Genomic DNA, 25,928 nt, shown 5'->3' on the forward strand with positions numbered 1-25,928 from the left:
TATGGTTCACAACAGTGGTGGGATTCGGTTCTGTGGGCATTGCTTGGTGGGTGTGGTGTGGCTTGGTGGGCATGGCTGGGGAAGGATACTGTAAAATCTCCATTCCCTCCCCACTTCAGGGGAAGGATTTGCAAAATCCCCATTCCCTCCCCACCTCACTAACCTGCTTTCCAGGTCCGTTATCCTGGGCAGCCCAACAAAAGAAGACCCAGCCGATCAGCTAGGACTCGGGAGGCAGAGAATAGATGAGGGTAGGGCCAGTCACAGGTGGTATTTGCCAGTTCTCTGAACTTCTCAAAATTTCTGCTACCAGTTCTCCAGAACTGGTCAGAACCTGCTGAATACCATCTCTGGTTCAGAATGGTCTGGAGGTGCAGCTACTCCAAGACAGGTAAGTATAAACATCCTGGACAATTTTTCCTCCCACCAGACAGAAGTCTGAGGACTTGCTGTGCCAACCACTTCCAAATGCCATCCCTCCATGAATCCATTTAACTGTCTAATTACAATGTAAATGAAGCAAAGAAAGAAAATCTTACAATGAGTTTCCCACGGTCTTTCCAGTTTGATCAGATGTTTAGCACACTACACCAGGATAAGAAAGAAATTTTATCAGCCAATACAAATAGTCTTCAATTTTCAAGCAGTTAAGGCTAAGGTTAAGAAGTTGATAAAACATTATGAAAACAAGTAAAGGCAAACTGCTTCCGTGGGCATGGATATGTCCATATAAGTCATTGGAGCCATTTTATATATATAAATTTTATTAAACATCTTAAAGAGAATATAAAAACTAACATGAACTAATATCGAAGAAGACAAGACAAAATTGGAGAAAAAAAAGAATAGAAAAAATAAGTTTCCAATTTCCTTTGCAGCAAATGCAAGTCTATTTATAAAGTTATCTTATACTCTATGACACGGGTGTCAAACTTAATCACGTCACAGGCCAGGTCCTGATGTATTGCCATGTTTTTTGCCTTTGCGGAACTGGATGTGGCCTGCCATGACATATCTGGCCCATGGGCCACCAGTTGGACAGGCCTGCTCTATGATTACAATAAAAAAGCTCATTTTTTTTTCTATTATCCATTTTTTTCCTATCATCAAAATTAAAAATCATAAGTACATTTTTCTGTTTCATGCAAAATGACTATAAGGGTTTTCTAGTCAGTAGATACTGTCTTTTCTCTAATCAAAGAAGTTAATTTAGCTATCTCTGTTGACTCCATCATCTTCACCAACCATTCCTTCATTGTAGGTAGTGTGGAACCTTTCCATTTTGGAGCATATAACCATCTTACTGAAATTGTCATATACAAAAACAAAGCAGCATACATTTTTTCTACTTCCTTGTGTATCACTCCCAAAAGGAAATCGTCTGTTTTCAATTGTACGTTAGTCTTTAAACTATTCTGATTTAATGTATATGTTTGTATCCAAAATTTTCTAAACTTTTGTATATGTCCATAAATGTGATCAAAATGTTCCCTTTATGTTGTTCTCATTTCAAACAAAGATTAAAAATACCTTTATAGATTCTGTACAATTTCTTAGGTGACAGATATCAATTATACATCATTGGTCACTTAGAGTCATTTACCTGAGATGGGCAGTGTGTAAAAATAATAATAAATAAATACAATTTTGTAAAAATTATCTTAGATTAGAATTATAATATAAATTTCAATCCTTCTAACCACATATTTTCCCCACTGAACCAATTGTTTATTGGAACCAAAAATTTTAACCATTTTATCATACGTTATTTCACTTGTATTTCTGGCTCATATTTCAACAAAGGCTTATACATTTTAGTAATAACATGTTCTTTATTAATTTAGGACATAATTCTGTTTCAAACTTAAATCTGGGAGTCAAATTTAACTTGAAGAAAACTTTACTTTTACATAGATTTTACAAGAATATATCAGTAGAAAATTAATATACATGGCAATATATTATATATTAGAACTAAAGAAAGAAGGGGAAAAATCCCCTAAATTAAAGAGGAAAAACCATATACATATTCCATTGTATTCCTGACCTCTCTCCTTTTCCTGACCATCTCCTTTAAATACAATAAACCTTGTTTGGAACTTCATGAAGATGACCACAATCTATGTTTATTTCTTAGCACCTGGTATCGTGTCACCAAATTAACATTTCAGCTAGTCACACTCAAAAATAGGTGAACTATCCCTTGACTTTTAAACAACATAGCATATAGCACCAATTTCCACATAAGGTTAAATGCTGAAAGGAATCGGGTGCATAAGCCTGACTTTGTTGGTGGTTTCAAGTAGCTAATGTAGAAAGATAACCAATGATGTTTGTTTCAATGAAATTTAAATTAAAAGTTAGAGAAGTATAGTATTTCCCTGAACACTGATGCAGGATAGCCAAAGGACATGGTGTGCATCTTTCCACATTTCAGTGCATCTATCACCCCAACAGATTTTTAAGTAGTCCTGAAGATTTGAAAAAGGGTACATAAAGAGCCTTAACTATAAACCAAAGGCTGTATACCAAGAGTGAAATTGATTCTGATTGTTTGAATCAATGATCTTAAATAAACAGAACATAAAATGTTACTAACTTGTATGAACTAAAAAAAACTCATACAAAATGTATTTTTACTATTCATACAATGTAGGAGCAGTATATATCATTAATCAATCTCTTGTTTTGAAAATTTTGTTCTTTAGCTTCTATACACAAAAACAAAATGCCTCATTACATAAAATCTTAGCAACAGCTTCATAGGTATTACAGCATGCAGTTCCTTCATTTGTTGAGGATGTTGTGGAAGTCAACATTTCTTAGATCATTTTTGAATGGTTTATGCAACTGCTGCACCTAAAACATAAGTGTGCATGTTAATGTAAAAAACAATACTATGTTACAAATAATGCAGCACATTACAAATAATATGCAACATATACCCCTGAATGCTTCTAGTGTGCTAATTCCAGAGGTGGGCTGATCCTGGTTAGGGAGTTAGGATTAGGTGCAGTTTGGCGAAATGGCAAATCCCACCACTGCCTGGCCCTGCCCTGCCCATTTTTTGGCCTGGTTTTTTGGGCTGTTTTCAGGACATTTTCTGGGACATTTTTCAGGACATTTTCAAGGCTGTTTGGGGTCTATTTTCTGGGCCAAAAATGGCCTGAAAACAGCATGAAAAACAGCCTGAAAATGGCCCAAACAACCTGAAAATGTCCCCAAAACAGGCCGAATAATGGGTGGGGGCGGGGCCAGCCAGTGGTGGGATTATCCCAAATCAGTTGAATCATACCTCTTCCTTTGAGGTGAGTGACCAGGAGGCAGGGTTGGGTGTGATCCAGTCACATGACCAACCAGCCATACCTACCCAGCCAAAGAACCAGTTGTTAAAAAATTTGCAGCCCATCACTGGCTAGTTCAATCAAAAATATAACTTCTTGGTAAGAAAACAAATGGAAGAAATAATAGAATGGAATGGAAGGTAGTCAGGTCTGTCATTTACATATTTTTTGTGAATGAGATAGACTAAGTGCATTGTAAGATACTTTTCTAGAAAACACCTTTACTCTCAAATAAAAATAGACTGTAACATAAACATACAAGAGAATAAGTAGCATTGATACAGTGGATCTGATTTCAAAGTAAATGAACAGGATTGTTCCAAAAGCCTTTATGAACTACACCTGTGCAGGATGGGCAGGTGTAAGATACATTTGCCTTGGATTTCAGCCTAAGAGAGCACCTGAGAGAGAACATGGTAATTTTAGCGCTATCATCCAACACATGCTCAAGAAGCTTAGCCACAAATTCAATGAAATTATTCATTGTTCTCCAAAAGGTGCTTTTTTTTTTCTTTTTTCAAAAGGCAATTGGACTTTCTGGTTTTTCTTTGAAGATGTTTCGCTTCTCATCCAAGAAATCTTTGATCCAAGAAAAGCACCTTTGGGACAACCATAACCTGGATGACTGAGAACCTCCATAGACATTTACTGATGATTCATATCCAAAGCATATTTCTGATGCTAATTAATTCTTTAAGGAAGCATATAAAACACTACTCAAACAAGCCAGACAGAAATTATAACTCGTCAAAAGCATTCAAAATATAATTTACAGAGAGAACAAAGCAACATTATTTATAGGTAGATCTTAAAAAGAAACTTTTATTTATTTTTTCTTAATAAGGCATTGTGATGTTACTGAATAAAATTTTATTATCTGTTTCTGTAGCAGTAGACTAAAAAAATAGTAGCATTAGCATAGAATCTTGGTATTTTTTTCTTCTAGAAAACGTTCATAGAAAAAGGCTAGCTTTTTATTTTCTTTTATCCCTTCCATCATAAAATTTAAGACTCACTAAAAATGATTGATTAATCCCATTGGAAATACTGTAAGTCTTCCCTAATTGCTGTGAGAAGCAACCGGTCTCTAATACAGTATATCCCATATATAATGAAGACCTTCTCAAGTCTTATCTAAACTATGGCATCCAGTATTGATTTTATTGAGATTTTAGAAGACTTAAAGCAATTAGTCCAGGGTTGGGATGCTACTGATTCTGCCCAGCTCTATAGAACTGGTAGCTCTGAAGAGCAGCAGACACCAAACCAGTTCTGTGTTTGCTGCTGTTTGGCCCACCCACCCGCCTGGACTCTTACCTGTCCTTTATTTCCTGCTTTTGCAACCTCAGCTGCTTTGCGCAGCACAGCTGAGGTTGAAAAAGCAGGAAAAAAGAGGCTTTTCAAATGCTGTGCACCTGCACGCAGCGCTTTTCAGCTCTCCAGGTGGCATAGCTGATGTTTTTTTTACACGCGCGCATAGCGTGTGTCTGAGACACACACACTTGAAGTGCACATGTGCATGCAAAACATAGTCACCAAACTGGTAGTAACACAGTTGTGGGTTGAATCCCACCACTGAATCAGTCTTACCTCTTGGTTTAAAACAGTATCTTTTCTGCTTATAAGCGGTATAGCCAGCTAGGGCCCCAACAGTCAGCAACACAGCTACAGCAACAACAGGAGATGTAATCTGAGCTGTCGTAGCAGAGTCAACTAAGGAGGGGGAAAAAGCAGTTATGAATCCCACCACAGGTAGTCCTTGACTTGTGAGTAAAGTTGAGCCCAAGATTTCTGTTGCTAAGTATTTCAGTTGTTCAGTGCATTTTGCCCCATTGTGTGACCTTTCTTGCCACAGCTATTAAGTGAATCACTGCAGTTGTTAAGTTAGTGACATGCTTATTAAGTGGATCTAGATTTCCCAATGACTTTGTTTATCAAAAGGTCACTAAAGGTGCTTACGTGATCCTGGGACACTGCAACCATCATAAATATGAGCCAGTTGCCAAGCATCCAAATTTTGAACATGTGACCATGGGGATACTGCAATGGCCGTGTGAAAAATGGTCATAAAATTTTTTTCAGTGCCACTATAACTTTGAATGGTCATTAAATGAATGGTTGCAAGTTGTGTTATAATGAAATTTCTTCGTCATTGCCCAAATCATGTAAATATTAATGAATTAGAACGATGCTGTCATTCTGGATAGACAGAATGAAAAACCTAAGAAACTTCCAAACTAAATGTTTGACTAGGTTTGGTGGCAAGAAATTACTTTTTCTGTCTGCAACTCAAACCCATTTTTCCATGACGATTACTTTTTTTTGGAATCAGTAAATGAGAAACCAGAGGATCAGATGTTTAGAATCTGGTTTCTCAACCTGTCCTGATGTCCTGATCTTTCTTTCATCCTGTATTAAAACAGATTAAAATCTTGGGCATTTGTTTAGAGGTCAGGAGGATATATGTAGGTAGTCAGAAAGGAGGGCCAATTATGACATGTCATAACGTAAATATACTTCTTTGCTTTAGGCACTATGGTGTAGTATATTTTCTGTGATGAGTAGCCATTCTGACATCACTTTGGCTTATTTTAACATTTCTATAGGGAAGTCTCAAACTCTTTACCCAGATAAGAGTCTAACTCTATATTGAGAAAAAAGATCCAGTATGACCTCTCAGCTCTTGGTATGCATCATTCTGATTTAATGTATAGGCCAAAGACATTTAGAATAATATTCTATTGAAATCCAGGATATTAACAAGTCAGAGTTATGGATTGTAGTTGAGCTAAGGCATTTAAAAACCAACCAGAATCACCTGGGTCACATAGAAACATGATTAAAAAATAAATTCAAAGTTTCAAGATGTTATCTCATTTTCCCAAACCAGTGATATCAATAATGGAATTACTGATGGAAAATGAATGAAGTAACAGTTGGATTTCAATTGGAGATTGGAATAAAATGAAATAAATATGGTGCTGCTTATCTGCTTAGTGAAAGTGAACTAAATTTTGCAAGCATAGTAGTTTTGAATTTTTTTTTAACAGATTTAACAGATAATCAGAGTTGGAAGGGACCTTGTAGGCCATCTACTCCAACCCCCCGCCCAAGTGGGAGACCCTACACCATTTCTCACAAATGGCAGTCCAATCTCTTCTTGAAAGTCTCAAGTGATGGCGCTCCCACAACTTCTGAGGGCAAGCTGTTCCATTGGTTGATTGTTCTCACTGTCAGAAAGTTTCTCCTTATTTCCAGGTTAAATCTCTCCTTGTTCAGTTTCCATCCATTATTCCTTGCCTGGCCTACAGGAGCTTTAGAAAATAGCTTGGCCCCTTCCTCTCTGTGGCAGCCCCTCAAAATTAAGGAAGTACACTGGGATAAGACTGAAGGAATAGAAACAACAATATGGATTGGTTCCAGATCTGGTCATTTCAACTATTTTCCATCAAAATTTAATCTTTTTCCAACTATTCCAACTAAGTGGTCCTCAGCAACTTCCAGACTGGGAACCCCCAATTACCATTTTTTTTAAAGTCACTTTATAAAGTATACTTTAAAAAAATACAGTATTTACTATTTACATATGTTGTCTCTTAATAACCACACAGACAAAAACAAAACAAAACAAATGCAAACTCTTACCCATATTTCCACCCTGATCTGAAGTTTGCTCTTTCTCACCTAAGATAGAGTCAATAACATGGTTATTTCAAGAAAAAAAGCATTAAAAAAACCCTACACTACCAGTACTGCAAGTACCAAAAATACCAAGTATAAAAAATATTCAACAACATATTACAGAAAATATATCCTCAAAATAGAGAATAAAGGAAGTTGATGGAATAAAAAACAATTTATGGAAGCCTTCTAACTCAGGGGTGTCTAACTCCAACCCACAGTCCAGATGCATCATGTGCTGGCCCTGCACCCACCCGGTTTAGCAAAGGGGGAAAAGTCCCAATATGTCACATGATGCCGCTGTGATGACATGAATTTGACATGTCTGCTCTAACCTGTTTCAGAGATTGGGACCCAAGGGCATAAGTGCAGCATTCATGTGACAATATAAGCAAGCATGTGTGCTATTTCAGTGACACTGGATACCACTTCTGAGCATTCCATTTCATCAGTATGATGCCTTATTGATAATATGTTATGATCTGTTTATATATTAAAAAGCAGGCTAGAAAATAATAATGAGAAATCTATCAATTAAATTATTTTGCCAGAGAAAGTAGAAAAACACGAGTCACCTGAAAAAAAAGTCTATACATTACCTGCTGGGCGTGGAGCTAAAGGTTTCCCATCATTGAGATCTAGGTCATTAAAACCACCTAAAAATAAAATTAATTATTGTGTTACTCTTTTCTTTTTCTTTCATAATCTGCTTTTCTCTTTCTTCAGGATTTCAGAATCTATCTGAAACATTAGTGGGTGTATCAAAACGCATCTTGAAGTGCCTTGCAAATTGTCTGATGAGGAAACTACCAATATCCAAAAAATGTAAATGGCCAAAGCAGTCATGCAGAATAGCAAAGCAGATTCCTATGTATGGACTAAACTGAAAGTCAGGTAAGGAGGAATCTTGCAAGGAAGCAACACCAAAGAAAATTGTTGTGGCCTCGTTTCACAACTCAGGTCTTTCCAGGTCATGCAAATTCCTGCAGCCAACTGCCACTCACATTTTCTTGCATTTACATTTCACATGTATGCTATTCAATCTCAGGAGCGGTGTAGCTCAACTTTACATAGTATTTCCTTTATACATACATCTACTTTACAAACTAATTAATATAGATGATATGAATAGTATTTTCTTTAAAGTATTAAAAATTAAATTAGCTGCTCAATATGTTCCAATACTATTGATGTATGGATTTAAATGATAAGGCTGGAAAGATAGCAAATATTTCAAATAACAAAATGAAATCTTACCAGTTCCAAAGCTTCCACCACCGCCACCGCCACCATTAAAGGAATTTCCTGAATCAACATATTACAAATCAATAAACACAATCAAACCAGTGAAAAGAAAAATAGTATGAATGGATCTAAACAACACAAATTCTGTTCTTACCACCATTTCCATGATTATCTGAATATGGTCTAAGGTCAGGATATAAGTTAGGTCGAGGTTTGTTACCTAGGATAAATATTTCCAGATATAAAATAAATCTCTTCATCGTACATTTTATTTCTTTAAGAACAATAAACATTTTTTTAATCCATTCTTCTCCAGAAGAACACCTTGGATTACAATGTCCATAAATGCCAATTATTATTCTTGTTATCAATACTGGAAGAATATATTTATCTTTGCTTACAATAACCATTAGGATTGGGCAATTGGTAGAAAGGGGTAGGAAGAAATGGCATTCCTTTTTAAGAATTAAGCAGGACTTGGACTCTGGGAAAATGAGCAAACCACTCCAGAAAGGGTTACAATATCCAAACCAGCAGTATATTAGGAAAAACTCCTTAAAGGCTATTGGGAAAGTTTCAGTTGTAGTTTTAGATCTGGCACAGAGAAAGCTTTAGCATTGTATTTATTTGATCAGCTTAAATTTAATGCTTACCCCCTGGTGGCTTTCTTGTTGGTTCAGAAGGCTTATCATCTAAGCAAAGTAAATGAACATTACTGTATTATTACGATTTTCAAAAAGAAGGCTTACATAAATAAATTAGTTGTCAATTCTAAAACTCATTATGCTGTTTACAACACAATCCTATCCTCTCTTTGCTGGAAATAATAAACCCTCAGAATTAGCCCAAGCTGGGCAACTGAACTCTTCGTTTTTAAGGCCCCCTAAATTATCAAGAACACATGCCTACTAATAACTATTAATATCATAGAATTCATATTTGTTATTTTCAGAAGAATATACAAATAAAATAGGTATTTTAAGCTTCCAATATTCTTTACAAACTTATCAATGGTATTCATAAAAATGGCTAAAAAACAAGTCTGAAATTACACTCTTGTTCCCTTTGCCTCTCTTAGGTAATTTTAAAAAAAATGCAAAGAAAAGGTTGCTTATTCCTAAACCTATTCTGTGGGACCAAACATTTGCCTTGCTCAGTAATTTTTTGTTTTCTAATATACTCACTTGGGTCAAGGGCATCTTTTAAGTCAAAATCGCCATTGTCTATCAAAAGAAACACAAACATTAAAGAGTTTAAAAACATCTTGTTGCCCTTTTTCTTGCCCTAATCAACTTGTTTATATTCCATACTCCATATGTTAGTATAAAACTCTTGATATGTTCCATACAGTCACTACATTTACATATTGTACATAGTGTATATTGCTACAGTTGTATGAAAATACTTTATGCTACCAGCAGCCATTATTGAAATGTCCATTAATGAGCTGTGAGTCCTACATAGCCCCTGTTTCCACAGGGTGGCCTGTAAAAATATTGCCATATTTCATATGGTAATATCATATAGTGAGGTTGATCGTGGCATCCTTGATGTTAGGAACAATGCAAATGTATTATTGTTACTCAGTTCCTGAGTAACTTTTTTTCCTTTTTTGCCCATCACTAGTCATAAAATTTCATGTACAAAAGATTTTTGATCAATGACAGATAAATTCACAATTACAAGTTCTATGAGCTTTCACTAACCAACAATCAGTTATATGAATATTGCACAGATATATCATGTAGAATACATTGGAGACATCTGAAATAAGCTGCTGAAATTCACTACAAATTCAATTTTTGCTGTGCAAAAAAAAAAAAGAAACTTTCTGATTATGGATGCTGGTGAGAAAAGATCTACTATATTTTTTCCAAAAAGAATTACACATTTTTTTTTTTGTGACAAATCATGTGCATGATTGATGGACCCAGAGTGTGGTATTCTGTAATGACAGTGTGATTGAGGTTTGTAGTATGTAGAATTATTAGGGGAAAAAAGATATCTGATTTGTGTAAGAAAGAAACTCCAAAGAAATATTTTTCAATCGGCCATTATACAATATAAATTGAAGTCAGGAGAGGTTTTGGTAGGTCTTCAAGATTATGTGAGAATCCCTTAATCCCATTAAAATTCTAGATTATATCTATTTCCAAGGGCTGACTATCTGTCAGCACAATGATTTCAGTTATATTATGGACATAAAAAAGACTGTATCAGAGACTGGCCTATTCCTATGCCCCCACCATATCAAGCGTGACCCCAATGTTCTATGAACATCTTTGCCAGTTGATTAAACTTTGGTTCAGCTGCTGCACTAAAGAAATGTGCAAACTTCTGACATTGTGAGATGAATGGTATCTTATTGGTTCAAAGTTTACTCTTCTTCTCAGCTCCCTCTGCCAAGTTCCTCTGCCTCAATTGAGGTCAGGACACTGTTGTGTTTTGCCACTATACTCCCTTTTTCAGTCAGTCTGAAGGTCCTCTTTGCCATTTGCCCAACACTATCAGGCTGCCTTTTCCCCCTCCAGTGTATTTATTTTATAAATTGTTTTCTTATTGCAAAAGCAAATATAGGAAAAGGATCAAAAAAGGTCAAGGAGATCTTTGGGAGATCTTTTTTTTTTTAATTGGCTAGTTGAATGTCGTATTGGTCTATTTATGCTGCTTACTCAACACCAAGGGGACAGCACTCACAAGATGGCATGAATAAGGTTCATAAGATATGGGATGGACAAAAATGATTACTGTACCCAACACAGAGACAAAGAGCATTGGTTACTGGACTGAGAGAAGGTTGGGCAGCACTATAATCTCGAATTGAATCCTTGAAAGAAGTGTTAGATAAACAACTATACTATTGTCACTGAATCTTCATAATTAACCGTGGGGAAAGTTGCTGCATAGATCACCAGCAATAAAAGTGCAGTTCCTTCCTATTACAAAGCAATAATGGACTAGAATTTCAGCATAAAGAGATACAAATACAAAAATAATGAATAATGGGTTCTGGAAAAAATGAGAAGAAAAAGTTGATGGTAAGTGTGAAAAAAAATCGTTATAAAACTGACTGAGAAAAAACAGTCTAGTTAAGAGAAACTGTAGGTTTAAAATGGGACTAAAATGACAATCAAGCACTCAAGTCCCAAAACTCAAAGGATTATGGAAATGTGGAAGAAATATATGGCCACTGCGGTGAAAATTGGGATGGAAAGTAAATAAAATAAAATACAGTACTTATTAATAATACCAGCATGATGCTGTCTGAGTCATGCCTCTTTCTGATTTGTATCCAACAAATGAGGGGGCATGGACATATTCATGTGGCTTAGAAGCTGTAAAAATGAAATAATGTGAGTTTGTGACAATATAATTGACATTTTAAAAGTCAGGTTAATGTATTATTGTGAAAATACATGTGAAAATAATTTTCACATTATCTTTATTAATCAAGACTGAATCAAGGATAGACGGTGGGAAATACAAGCTCTATAGCAAATATAAGAAGTATTTTTGATATATGGCTCATATGCAGAAAAGGAAGAATGGAAGTTCCCCACCAAACATATACGATTTATTATGTTTTATATTAATAATGATCACAACGAACACATCTTGTGAAGCACACTGCTTGCATGTAGAGCTGTCTCTGCTTGTGAATTCATAATTGTAGTTACATAAAGAGGCAACTCCCAATGCAATTATTTTAGAACAAGAAATTCCACATACTTGACTTAATAAGTATTATGTTTAAAGGCTGGAACATTTCAAAATAAGAATCTAGATTCATTTAGCTGCACAGTGCACAGATTACTTTGACCAAATTTACATTAACCATCTTCTTTTCTTTAACATTCCCATTCCTCATTCTTATCCATTGCAGACAAAGAGAACCAGCTGTAATACTTTTCCAGTAATAGTTTTTCTTTCAGCTTAGAAAAAAAAGGCTTTCACTTTAGTAATTTAGTCATTGAATATGCTTCAGATTGTATAGTTAAAGACATTTGATCAAAAACACGAGACAGAGATTTCCAATCAAAGCTGTATGATGAAATCAAATTTATACAATCGCTCAATATTTATTATGGTTACAGACCAGCACATTTATACAAAGGTTAACACTTTTTAAATTCAGAAGGCACAGAGAAACATTTTCAAAGGTTTATCCAGAGATTTTTCATAAAATTTGGAGACTTTAATAATTTACTAAATTTGTCATATCTTCCATTAAAATTGTAGGAGATAAGTTGGCTGCCTCGGTGGTGAGATCAAACATGTCATCAGTTTGAAATCTTTCCGCTCCCATTAGAGACCTATATCCAGCCCCCTGTTAATTCTGTGGGCCTATATTTGGTGCCAATTTACCTTGAACATTAGTAAATCAGATTCTTGTGTATACATAACATGTAATAAATTTTTACTGTTTGGACTCTTGTTCCTGGTTATTTGTCTCTGACTACAAAATTGATAACTACAAATTGTAATAAGAGAAGACAGACTTTAATTATTATTATTATTTTCTATCACTGTAAATGAAATGCTATAGCTTTGCTGAATGGAGAAGATTCTAGAGTTAGTATGAAGATACTACATATTACAGTTTAGTTATTATTTGAATCAAATTCTCATGATAATCTACTTGAGATAAGATTTATGAGATAAGATTTATGAGTTCTCTACTTGAGATAAGAATTAAAGTTCTATAATATCTGGATACATTTGTTTTGTTTATGTTTATTAACTTAGATTATATTCCAAAGTTCTAATAAAAACTAAAATCATTTTGTAAATTATACATGAATGTATTGTTATAATTTGGGAATCAACTTGATAATTTTAAATAATGAATATATCATGATGGGATTGTTTGCATTGTAAAATACAGTATCAGCTTCAATATTTTAGTAGATAGGCTTACAATGAAATAAAACTAAATGAATATTTTCTGTACTATACAGGTTTCCAATGATGAGTTCTTAATTCATTTCAAAGATATTCATAATTTCATAATTTAGCAGATGTGCTGACATGCCATGTTAAAACTTCATAAACATTTATCCTGAATAAATTTGAACAAAAAGTAAATAAAATGATCCCAACTTCATGTTAGAGATTATTTCGTTGTTCTCAGGTTTCTGACTACAATGACAATAAATTTATCTATCTATCTATTTTTATTTCTAGAAGAAAATAGAAGAGCAAGTTCTAGTCATAGCAAACAAAATGGTGATAATTGGCATCAACTGTTGAAAAGTTTAAGAATTGAAGGATTTTTGTTTTAGAACGGCTCTATCTATGCATCCAAGTCCAATATAATTTTTATTCTAAAAATCTAAAATATAGCTGAAAGCTATTTTAAAAATAAGTAGCATCGAATAATACCTGCAGTTGTCTAGCTCCTACTTTTTCAAAATACCATGCTTCAAACTAGAAGATTAAAAATTGTTCTGTAATTGCGTGAGCACCAGGAACAAATGACAGATCACTTTTTAAAAATTCCAACTCATGTTAGTGATTTTCATTCAAAGCTTCACCTGCATATAATTGTACATCTGAAGTTAGCCATAGAAGGCATAGTCTCTGATACATCATAGGTTCAATTGACTGTCATATTGATGCTATTGAGTTAACATACAACTTGATATAAGTCAGTTTCCTACCAACCTTGAAATACATAAGTTACCTTTTGATATTACTCAAGACTAAAATACTTTGCTTTAGAAAAACACTGAAATTACATCAATATTACACATAGTATCCATCACCAAAACCAGAGTCCAATAACTTACCTGCAAAAGTTAACAGAACATATCCAATGCACAAAAAAACAACTGGAAGCTTCACCATGATCTTCTGTCTTGGTTTTATTTGTATAATATGAAGTAAAAGTATTAGAAGTAAAAGTATTAGAACAAAAAAAATATCCTAGTAAAGTATGTATCTGTCCAACCACAAATATCTTCAAATCTTGTAGATACCTTAAATGTCCAATTAACAGGGAAGGTGGGAACAAAACACAATCCAGTCATAAACTATCTTAACATTTGGCAGCTGTTTAGTACAACACCCACACATAGTTGTTGCAAGAATCATCCCTTAATTAATACGTAGTAAGAGGCATTTACACTGAGAAAGTGGGAAGAATCAAACTGCTGGCAGCCCCAAAGAGGCCTGAATCAAATGTTTTCCTTACTCATCTCTCTTCAAAGAAAATACTCAACCTTTGTAAAATTATTTTCTAAAACTCAATAAAGACAAGCTTGGTATGGTATAAAAAACACACACATACCTTGCACTCATCCTGAAGAGAATAATGTTGTATAGATTATTTCTATTAAATCTATGGAAATTAGGAACTGTTATTTTTATTGGAAATGTATTGTTAAATACTTAGAAAAATACTACTTCTTTCATTCATCTACTTTCTGTCCTTAAATATTGTAAAATATCTGGATGTTGCTAGGTGAAGTTGTTTGATCAGTGCTGAAAGACGTAAAGGAAACATGCTGAATTTCAAGAAGCCAGAATCTTTCCCAGACTGTAATTTCCAGTCAGCTGCAGAGTGTAGAGCAGACCACAAAAAGTTCATCTAGAATAGAGGTCACCGAACTTGGCAACTTTAAGACTTGTGGACTTCAACTCCCAGAATTCTGAGAGTTGAAGTCCACAAGTCTTAAAGTTGCTAAGTTTGAAGACCTCTGATCTACAACTGCTGAATTACGCACTTGCAAGGCTCCAGGCCTAGTTAGTGCTTCATACAGGTATGTAACCCAGAGTTAAATAGGCAGTTTCATCTGTACAATGGCTAGTATTTTACTAATTTATACTTATTTGGCAAACAAGTAATCTTTGATTTACAACCATTTAGTGACCATTCAAAATTATGGCCACTGAAAGTCTTATGATCATTTTCACATTTATGACCTTTTATGACCATTACAATATTCCCATAGTGACATAATCAAAATTTGGATGCTTGCAAATGGTGTGTATTTCGATGGTTGCAGTGTCCCAGCGTCATGTGATATCTTTTATGCTTCTGAAAGTAAAGTCAGTGGTGAAGAGTCACTTAACAACTGTGTTACTAACTTAACAATTGCAGTGATTCACTTAAGAACTGTGGCAAGGTCATAAAAAGGGACAAAACTCACTTAACAACCATCTTGCTAAGCAATAGAAATGTTGGGCTCAATTGTAGCCATATGTCAAGGACTACTTGTATTAAATACAAGCATGAACAAGCACAAGCATGAACCAAGTTTCCATGATGTATAAACTGCAGAATTTAGTTGATCAAATGAAAAACAACTATCTTGCTTTATCTTGGATTGCTTAGCCTTCGTAATCCTCTGTGAATACATCTGAGAAGTAATACCATTTTCTAATTACTCAATGGAATTGCTAGTGTAAACAAAATATCAAAAGTTGTTCAATATGGCATTCCTATAACATATTGTATAAATATAGCTGAATTTATACAAATATATTTGACTTGAATCTATCTGAAGATCCAATGGAACGTAATGGAATATCCAGCACAAACATATTCCAAGATAAACACAAGATATTACTTTACATGCCAATGATCTTTTCATCAAAATGAATCCAGGTACCTATCTGGTCAAAAAAATGGGTGTTCATATTTCATAAACCACTTCTACTTGGTTTAGAACTCCAATCCTCTTCTAAAAATAGACAATTCAACCCAGTAAGTTCATTCTCTCAAAATAACCAGGCAAATAATTTTAGATTTCTTTATTTAAAACAAATGACAAGTTTTAATTACCAAATATTTAGAAATTTTCATAATCTAAAGAGCCACAAAACTACTTAAAAATTAAACATACAGAACTATATATTTCACATGGCACACATGTATTATATTGTCAACCCATGGCAATGATTTACTTTAAGGAGATGGCCTAATCATATGCATTCCTTCCAAAGAACAATACTATCTAGTTTAATGGTATTTACATCCAAATACATGCAGAAGTGCAGTCACGTCTGCACATTCTTATGCACATTTACTTGGAATACTGTAAGGTACTATATGAAACTTTATTCCCATTTTTTTTAAATGTATAGGATACACTATTAAGTGTGTATTCCAAACATGTTCTCAATATTTTTATAACGAAGTGTGAACACTGGAATAACATGAGACCTCCTGGCTAATATATTATTATTGCATCTGCTAGTACTTCTCATCTTCAGTAGTAGACAGGTGTCTGGATTTGATGATTTAAACTCTGCAGCGAGCTTTCAATACCAACCAGCCAAACAATTTTCTCCAGGGTTTTGTTTTTGATAAATCATGGCGATACTGTCTCATCAGCTGCAGATAAGGACCAGGGAAACAAATGATAAACTGAAAACAAACCACTGCTGGTGGATGAGGAAGAACAAATAGATGAAGACAGCTTATTCAATAAAGCATGCTTCGTTTGCCACAAGTAGTTTGGTATATTTATGGTTAGAACTAAAGTCCTTCTGTTCGGTAAAAACACGCAAATACCTTTATCAATAGCAATCATTTTTTGCATCAGTCCTGGTTTACGAAATAAGGATTATATAGAAATATCGCCACTTAGCAAAAGCTAATTGCAATCAACTAATTCATGCACACGTTTTTCTTCAAAATGCAGGTTCTTGCTGAATGTATTAAGATTTGGTGCTGAATGTATGCTATATTCTCATGACCCAAAACTGTTATTTCTTTTACTGAAATGCAAAGTGCAACTTAAAAAACCATACATCGCTTATACAGCTAACTTGTCTCTAATTTAAATTGGAAGTTGACCCAATACTCATGTCTAGAAGGCAATGTATACACATATTACATTATGCAAAGATTTGCTTTACTTTGGCATGATGCTTAACTTGAAATTACATGAGTTCCCTTTAAATATGACACCCATATTTCTTGACAATTTCATTTTTGTTTTCAGTTTATCACAAATGTAATTATAGTAGGATATTTAACTCAATTTACATGGTCACAAGTGACTATTTCCAAATCTCCTTTTAATGAAACAATATAAAATACTTAGCTCACATTTCTAGTCAATTCATTTATTGGCACTTCAAGGTATTGTACATAAGGCATCTGCAATTGAAGTTTATCATGTATTTTTAAAAAAAATATTGCACAAACAAATAAGTCTATGAAATGTAAAGCATAGAAATAGGGCACTTATGAACTGTAAGGCAAATTCTGTAATCAGAGGCACATGCAGTTTTAAGTAATTAAACTCCATTACTGAAAAATTATTTTATGATGGAATAAAAAGAGCCAATTATGCAAAAGAAGAGCCAATTATGGACTAGTTCACATGCTTAAGTTTATAATTTAGCAAGGAATATGCCTGACCTCAACCTTATTCCCCCCTCTGAAACGAATAGTAAATAACTCCAACAAGCTACTTTAAAATGGGCAAGTAGTATTCAGCTCCAATGATTCCCCAAAGTAACTTCCTCAAAATAATATCATCAAAATTTTGGAGTAGCTCTAAATTATTATAGTGCAATTTAATCGCTGTTTTAAAAAAAATCACAGAATTGGAAGTGTTTATTTGAACCAATGTTTTTCAAGCTTGGCATCTTTAACATGTGTTGAATTTAATTCCCAGCATTTCCCAGTCAGAATGCTAACCCTAAGGAAGCTTGACTAAGCAAGCTTAGACCCTTGAGTTTCTCCTACCATCACACCAAAATCTTAACCTCCCAATACCAAAACATTAATATAAAGAAGCTCCCTTGTTGAACTGACCGTGTGGGGAAGGATGGGGCTGTGTTGCATGTAACCTGTCATTGAAATCCAGGATCCATTCCCTATCATATTTGGTCATAATTGGCCTAAGAACCTAAGCCACTATATACCTTAGCTATATTGTCACATTTAATTAAGGTCTACCAATGGCAGATGTTGGCAGTAGGAACCAGGAGTCATAGCAAACATTTCCTATGCTGACTCTAAGCAAACTTGATGTGAAGATGATAGATTCATCTTATGGCTATAAAGTGTTTTGGATTTCATCCCAGTAAGTGTTGTAAAACCTGTAGGGGAATGGTGTATGTTCTTTAAAATCACATTTGTTTCCAGCACCATGCAGCTCACAAATACAGCCTCACTACACACAAGTAATAAACCTTCAGATGCAAACATAAGGGTTATTTTAAGATTATTTCAAATCAAAACATTAAGGCAACTTAGATTTTTTTAATGCCTTCAATTCCTATGTACTTGCATACAGTGATAAAATTTTAAAAGGTTTGCTAGTCAGATAAGGCATTTACTTTATGTCAAATTTTCTAAATGTGACCAAGAACACGTAGAAGGAAAAATGTTAATGTTTATGAATTTAGGACTTAGCCCTAAGTCGATTCTTAATATTTATAACATGTAACTTCAACTATGAAGTGAGCAACTGAGTATTAAGAGCCACTCATCTGATAAGAGCAAACTTGTGCCCCCCCCCCATAATCTAAATAGCTGGCCTTATCCATATGGTGTGATATCCATCAGTATGTAAAATCAAACTGTACTTCTTGGAGATATCTAAAATCAACATAGCTTTCCATAGTGAACACTTTGCCCAAAGGTATTTTACAAGTACACCCATCTCCTTTTTCAAAGTTCTTGCTACAAAAAAGTGGGGAGTGGGGAGAGAGAAAAGAGGGGGAAAAACTTTAATCCAATCAACAAATGCCATAAAAATACATTTGAAAAACAACAATCACCCTGTGTACAATTGAACTTCAAAGGGTAAATTGGTGGATGAAAATATTTTTTCATTGGTTAGAAACATCACACTTCTTTTCTACAGATGTTTCAACAGGCCTGTTTAAAGATCTACTTTGCAATTCCATTGTGTTGCTCCTTCAGGGAATTATGCAGGCTACAAATCCAGTTTCTGCTCTTCTCTTCGTATCAAATTCTGCTATTGTTTCTGCAAAAGTGTACGTTGAACTACAAGGAGAAAAATAATGAAAAAAGTTATATTCTTTGTTACTATATACTACCTGAACAGACAGAAAATGAAAAACATATAGGTCACAACTGAAAATTGTCATAGCTCATCTAAATATAATACTTAAAAAACCTCCAAGTAGGCTAAACATCTTTTCCATCCTTACAGGTAGAGATTCCCCATTTTTTATTTATGAAAACACTTAAATAAGAAACATCCAAACTATTAATATGAGCTTAAATAACAAATGTACAAGCTACTAATTGGGGTTGAAATGCTTAAAAAAATTACAGATGGAGAATTATGAAAGGCAAAATCATATTTCAGTACCTGTACAGTACAATATTTCAAATGTTACATTTTATCCCACATAAGGAAGTCACAAAGATATATGTAGAGTTCTTTTTTAATTTTCCTCTCTCTCTTTTGAAATAGGTAAGCTTAAGAGACACTATAACTTGGCCTATTAGCATAGCAAATTCTCTGGTGGCTCAGTCATTATTCTTGACCCACTAAAAGAAAACTGCTGTCAAGCTTCTGACTCATTTCAGCCATAGCCAACTGATAATTATATGTATAATTACAACTACAGTATTAATTTTTCCAGTTAATGTTGTAATCCTGAACACGAAGTATCACTAAATGCATTTGGTTCTTACCAGATTTAAACAGATTGTCCTAAAAAAGTATTAAATACTTTTAAGTATTTAAAGAAAGAGCAAACTGCTTGTCTAAGGTTGTCTACTCTCTTCCTTTTTTTCCTCAACCGGGTGGGTTGTAAAATATTGCGAAAGTCTCTCTCTCACTTTCCTTTAAAGCAGGGTCTCCAACCTTGGCCACTTTAAGACTTGTGGACTTCAACTCCCAGAATTCCTCAGCCAGCAAAGCAAAGCTGGCTGAGGAATTCTGGGAGTTGAAGTCCACAAGTCTTAAAGTGGCCAAGGTTGGAGACCGCTGCTTTAAAGGCTCTTTCTGAGTCTGAGGCATAATTGTAAATGGATAGTGGCTGGTGCTTTCCTTAGTTTAAAGTTGAAAATAAATAAAAAGCCAAGACAGAAAGGCAGCTTTGCTTCGCTTTTCTTTAAATGTAACCCACTTGGGCTTTATTATCATCCCAGTTCCATAATTTCCTTATGGCAATTATTCCTTTTACTTTGGAAATTTTCTTCATTAAAAAAAAATCCTAAAATGACTTCTATTTCCTAATTTCTGACATATAACAGGATTCTTAGATTTCAGGATTCTGATTAAACATTGAAAACGTTAGGGAAAGTTTTTAATATGCTAGAGAAAAGCTGTAAGTAAAGATAAAATGATAAAGGACAAGTATGCATATATATAAATCTGGACTCTCTTTGACTATTGAAGATTGTTTGAAACTTTGCAAAGTGACAAACAAATGAAGAAAAGATCCCCACTGTCTTCTGTGGAAGGAACAAAATGAAACCTAATTCTAATAGCATGAGCTTTGTCTTAAATGTAGTAATTATATCTGGTTAAATCTACTCTGAGCAATACTTTGCATTTACCATCAAATTCAAACGAGCTTAAAATATCTCCAAGCAAATCCCACCTATTTCCAAGGGCCTATTTCAATGGTCTTGGTCCAGTCAGTTCTCCTAACTGAGCTAACTGTATCTAATCTACAATACAAAAATTAGCAATACAAGAAAATGAAGACACTAGGCTGAAGAAAACCATGCTTTTTTTTTTTCTTAAATGGGGCACTGTAGATGTGGCTTGATAAAATTACCTAAGCTGCACAAAAGCACAAATACAAGCCACTTTTGCAGGTGAACAATGCTGTATATGTAATTTTTAAAAGCTCTTTATTTATGACCTTACCAGATGGTGCTGCATGTGCTCCTTGCTGGCTTTCCACAGGAATGTTTTCTTGATCTGTAGAAACAAGCTCAATTAAAATACCTTACATTCATATATCTTCAGCTCAACCTTGAACAGAGTAACTAACATTCTACATCCACAGTTTATTTCAAATTGTGAGCTTTCAATTACATTGGGAATCTAGTTAAAGCAATTATTTTAGGAGATCTTACAATCCCAAGATTTTGGGGTTTCAAGTCAGGTTGATTGCAACTTACCACTTGCTTTGAAGCAAAGCTTCTTCTTTTGGTATGCTATAAAACTTGAAATAGCTCCAGCTATTGCCACTACAACGGAACTAATAATGCCAGCTAGCATGCCTGGAGAATCTGTGAAAAGAATTTTCCCCAATTAGAAATTATTATTATTTAGCATATGATGATAACATGACAGAATAGAAGTAAGCATATATACATAGTCCACATAATTATAAGTAAAACTTCTATGGCGGTATGGCAATGGCTTCATAAATGGATGTCCAATTCAGCTATCCAGGCGATGCAATTTCGATTGCATTGTTTTGTGCAGTTTTTCTAGGAACCAGAGATGCCCATTATGGGAAATCTTGCGCAACATGTTTAACAGTTTGCATATCAGCACCACAACAAGCGGAATCTTTCCATCCCCACTGATCCAGGGTAGAAGCACTTCTTCCAGTATCACACTTAATTTTGTTCAATTTCGACCAGATAAAGGAAGGCAGGTCAAAACCAGATGGTTTGATAGAGGGATTATTAATGGTTGGAAGGTATCTAAGAATGCTCTCTCCAGGCATTCTCAGGGTTAAACTGGGTAGATGTTAAGCAAATAGCTTAACATCAGGATTTCAAGCTTGTGAAGGGATGTGCATTATCCTGGTAAATAAGGAGGGCCTTGTTGCTCAGTATCCTTGACTACAGCCGAATGAGAGCTTGGTGTTTTTTAACGTGGGATAGTATGATATTGCTAAGTACTGGTAATCAGTGCACAGGAGTAGGATGCAACGTGTCAGAGATGATACGTATTGTCTGGTGGAGTTGGACAGTGCCAATTTGGATGTAGGCGTTGTTAAGCCACATGTTGGAACAATATTCAGCTGTGGAATAAACCAAAGCCAAGGCTGTTATTCGCAGGATGTTAGCATCAGCACCCCAGAGTGTTCTAGCCAGTCTGTTCAGTAAATTGTTGCTGCTTTTCAATTTCATGGCTAGGTGTTGCCAGAAGGTTAGTGATCTCTCCAGTGTTAACCCAGCTACTTCAGATAATTATTACATTGTAAATTACAGTTCCGGAATTTCACTGAAGGCTGGTAATTTGCATACCTATTGCTGACGTGGAATGTGGCTACTTTTGTTTTTGTTAGGCTTGATTGGAGGCAGCATTTTTTGAAGTAGTCATCCAGCTTCTGGAGATCTTGAGAAAGGATCCTTTCCATCACTGAAGTTGGTTCTTTGGACTGTAAGATTGGTACCATCGGCATAAATAAATTTCCAAGAAACGGTTCCAGGCAGGTCATGGATGTACAAGTTAAAAAGAACAGGGAATAGCACTGATCCTTGTAGTTGTCCATTATTCAACTTATGATATCTGTGTCTCTTGAATTCTGTAAAAAACTTGAAAGAATCTGTAATTCAACATGTTGTCAATCAAGGCAATGGTGTTGTAACATGGTATAACCTTGATTAATTTAAGAAGTCCTTCTCTCCGGACAGTATTGTAGGCCACTGAGATATCAAGAAAAACAGAGACATTTTTCATTTTCTTTTGGAATCCATTCTCCAGGTAGGAAATTAATACATTGACTTGATTGCTACAATCACGTTTGGGTTGAAATCCAGCTTGTTCTACTTAGATTACAGATTCTACTGTGAGGGCTATTCTGTTTAACACAACTCTTTCTAAAAGTTTGTAGATAACACCGAAAAGAGCAATTGTCTGTAACTTGAGAGAAGATTGGATCCTTCTCTGGTTTAAAAATAGCAATAATTTTGATCTTCTTGAATATAGGAGGAAGCCATCCTGAGTTATAGTATGGAACTAAAAAAAGGAAGCAAGCCTACATTCAGTTGCTGGTTCACTGTTCTTTAGTCCTTCTGGGAACATACCATCAAATCCTTCAGCGTCTGTAAAGAATCCAGCCTCCTCTACACTTTTTCTGGTGTAAATGGGCATATAATGCATGTGGTGGAAGATCATGCTTCAGAAGTCTACGTTCAGATCTAATTTATCTGGCAACTTTCTTGAAACTTCTCGTCCTTGAAGTAGAGACGAGATGGTTAGCTATCGATTCGATGTGATGATAGAATGTTTTCTCGACGATATGATGAGTCAGATAAGGGACCAAGCTTAAAAGAAGTTCCCCCAATTAGAAATCTAACTTTATCATCCAAGGACCATTCAAAATGTGGGGCAAGTTATAACAACGGAATAAAAGAAAAGCTTACCTCCAGCAGAGCCAGAACTATCCCCACCTTTAACCAAAGAATAGTTTGATTAAACAAGGCTTATCATATACCATAAAGTCATGCTGTACAAGACAGAAAATGGGCTAAAAGAGAAACCAGGGTTTTTAATGAAATAACCTTGATGCATGTTTGAAATCAGGAGATCTTCCAAACATTTAAGTTCAAATGGGGTGTTTCATATTTGAAACTGTTTAAATCAGTATGTCTACGTCCCCATGCTTAAAATTAAGCCTTATTAAAATTAATCCTTATTATATATTGCTTGTATAGTATGTTTTTTGCTAAAGTGTTACTCATTTTTCAATTACTCAAAGATGTTCCAATATGTTTGGCAATAAGCTACTTTTAAAGGTAAAACTTTTAAATTTCTTACATGAATTCTCCACCATAAAATCATAGGAAATTACCTCTTAAGTCAATGAACTTATCTCCCCTTCTAACAGCAGGAATTTAGATTAAAATGTGTTTGACAGCTTTGCTTGAAGTTGAATTTTAAGGGAAAATGGCATGCCACTAAATAGCAAAAATACTACTTACACTAAAGTAGTAGAGATAATGTTTTCAGTTGTGCAATTAAACTAATATATTTAATTCTCAACTGAAGTACCCATGATGGATCACACACAGTCACATCAAATTAATATGGCAAAACAAGGCACTAAATTAACTATTATGTTTGCTCAGAAGGAAAGCCATTGTTTCAATTATATAGGAAGAAGCAGTATCACTGTCTAGTTATATTCTTATTTCATCTGGTTTTTTTGCATAAAACTACTTTTATTTATGTTGAAAATATTTTAGCAGGATTGATAGAATCGAAGTTGATTTTATAAGTCATAATAGTCATACATGCCATACATTCTATACTGTGGCTTTGTCAATTCTTTTTTTTTAAAAAAACTCCTTTTATACCTGATATAGCATGTTTGCGAGTAACAATCAAATGAAGTCTTATGTGTCTTCCTATTGTGGCTGCTTAACAGTCAATGTCTTATTAAACATACAGTATATTATGCTTTTTGTTTTAATAAACAATACTAAATAGGTTATAAAATGAATAAGTTGAAGCTTATATGAATTAAAATATTTCTATTCTGTAGTTGCCTATAAAATATTAAGGACTGCCCTTACATTATTAAAAAAAACCATGATGGCTTTTTATAAACAAGCTTTGACCTTCTTCATTTTAAATGAAAAAGTTCACAATCCTGGGAGGAAGATTTTACTAAATCATTAACACATGTGCACATCAAAACAAATGAATACAGCAAGAAAATCAATGCTGTAAGAAGTATCTGATGCTCCACCTTTAAAGAAGAGTTTAGCGTAAGAAAAGAAACATATGTTCATAACAGCCTACATACCTGAGGAAGGATTAGAAGGATGGCCTAGATTAAAAAAAAAAATAGTATGAGAAGCAGCAATCACATTATTCTTGAAACATTCAAATTATGCTCAGAGATAACTCAGAATCAAATAATAAGTTTCTCTGAGTTGTACATGCAAACCTATACATGAAATCAGAAGCTGGTCCTACAGAGTAGCAATACAAGTAGGCTTTCTTTAATGGTCTAGCTCAGGAGTGTGAAACTCAAGGCCCGAGGGCCAGATCTAGAGTATGAGGCTGCCTTGGAAATAGTGGAGGACTGGCCCATGGTGTCGGAACTCGGGAGGACCATGGGCAGCCCTCGCGAGCTCCATTTTTGCTGGCAGAGGGTTGCAGGAGACTGTCGCAGCCAAAAACGGATCTCAGGAGCCTGTTTTCGCTGTCAGAGCGTTCAGGCCACCACACGCACCCCCAGCACAAGTGAACTTGAACCCCCCGCCCCCCGAGGTCAAATACAACCCTGATGCAGCCCTCAATGAAATTGAATTTCACGTCCCTGGTTTACTTGTCTTGCTGTTACAGAAACTTTATAGTAGCACCAAGAACTGTGGTAGCATAGTGGTTAGAATGCAGTATTGCAGGCTAATTCAGCTCACAGCTAGGAGTTCAATCCTCACCGGCTCAAGGTTGACTCAGCCTTCCATCCTTCTGAGGTGGGTAAAATGAGGAGCCAGATTGTTGGGAGCATTATGCTGACTCTATAAACCGCTTAGAGAGGACTGTAAAGCACTGTGAAGTGGTATATAAGTCTATTGCTATTACAATAAGGAAAGAGTAACTTTGTGACCAGCTTGCGCATTTGAAATTTGTAAAGCAAAGGATAGCTGGGATAAACATATAAGCACAGTAATAGTTTCACTTAGCAACTGCTTCACTTAACTACCAAGTTACTACCAAGTTACCCAATTGTTGCTAAATGAAGATGATCTGTAAAAACATTGTTCTGCTTAAATCTGTTTTAGAAAAACAA

General features: G+C 34.8%; 2 protein-coding genes and 1 long non-coding RNA gene across 7 annotated transcripts in view; 1 reads left to right on the forward strand and 2 right to left on the reverse strand.

Moving 5' to 3' along the window:
- Window positions 1-3,297, forward strand: part of LOC148125127 (uncharacterized) — a 7,133-nt gene extending 3,836 nt beyond the window's left edge. The window contains exons 2-3 of the long non-coding RNA XR_015744551.1: window positions 175-391; window positions 1,262-3,297. This is a non-coding gene — a long non-coding RNA (uncharacterized LOC148125127). The remainder of the gene's footprint in view (window positions 1-174; window positions 392-1,261) is intronic.
- Window positions 1,890-14,442, reverse strand: LOC113440754 (uncharacterized). The gene is made up of 9 exons (XM_026707357.2): window positions 14,060-14,442; window positions 9,455-9,493; window positions 8,924-8,962; window positions 8,425-8,490; window positions 8,283-8,330; window positions 7,625-7,681; window positions 6,990-7,028; window positions 4,935-5,057; window positions 1,890-2,859 (listed from the first exon to the last, which is right to left on the reverse strand). The coding sequence occupies exons 1-9, from the start codon at window positions 14,115-14,117 to the stop codon at window positions 2,843-2,845; spliced, it is 486 nt and encodes a 161-aa protein (XP_026563142.1). The 5' UTR covers window positions 14,118-14,442; the 3' UTR covers window positions 1,890-2,842.
- A 1,568-nt stretch (window positions 14,443-16,010) lies between these two features.
- CD99 (CD99 molecule (Xg blood group)) overlaps window positions 16,011-25,928 on the reverse strand; it is a 39,293-nt gene continuing 29,375 nt past the window's right edge. For 2 of the 5 annotated variants that reach the window (XM_087938387.1, XM_087938391.1), the window contains 5 exons: window positions 24,936-24,959; window positions 23,551-23,577; window positions 21,346-21,456; window positions 21,089-21,142; window positions 16,011-19,242 (listed from right to left, as the gene is read on the reverse strand). In XM_087938387.1, coding sequence (XP_087794513.1) covers window positions 19,214-19,242; window positions 21,089-21,142; window positions 21,346-21,456; window positions 23,551-23,577; window positions 24,936-24,959 — 245 coding nt within the window. In that variant the 3' untranslated portion in view covers window positions 16,011-19,213. The remainder of the gene's footprint in view (window positions 19,243-21,088; window positions 21,143-21,345; window positions 21,457-23,550; window positions 23,578-24,935; window positions 24,960-25,928) is intronic. The other 3 variants (XM_087938388.1, XM_087938389.1, XM_087938390.1) reach the window with 3 other exon arrangements.

This window comes from Pseudonaja textilis, chromosome 8 (assembly GCF_049901715.1).
Source record: "Pseudonaja textilis isolate UNSWEBS1 chromosome 8, rPseTex1.2, whole genome shotgun sequence".
In the NCBI taxonomy this organism is placed as follows: Eukaryota; Metazoa; Chordata; class Lepidosauria; order Squamata; family Elapidae; genus Pseudonaja; species Pseudonaja textilis.

What these genes read in the sequence shown, in the direction of transcription:
- LOC113440754 (XM_026707357.2), bottom strand. Translation starts at nt 14,117, where the DNA reads ATGGTGAAGCTTCCAGTTGTTTTTTTGTGCATTGGATATGTTCTGTTA. An exon ending in AAAAGATGCCCTTGACCCAA is followed by an intron (nt 8,963 to 9,454) that starts GTGAGTATATTA and finishes TACTTTGCTTAG; the next exon opens with ATGATAAGCCTTCTGAACCA. An exon ending in AGATAATCATGGAAATGGTG is followed by an intron (nt 8,331 to 8,424) that starts GTAAGAACAGAA and finishes ATGTTGATTCAG; the next exon opens with GAAATTCCTTTAATGGTGGC.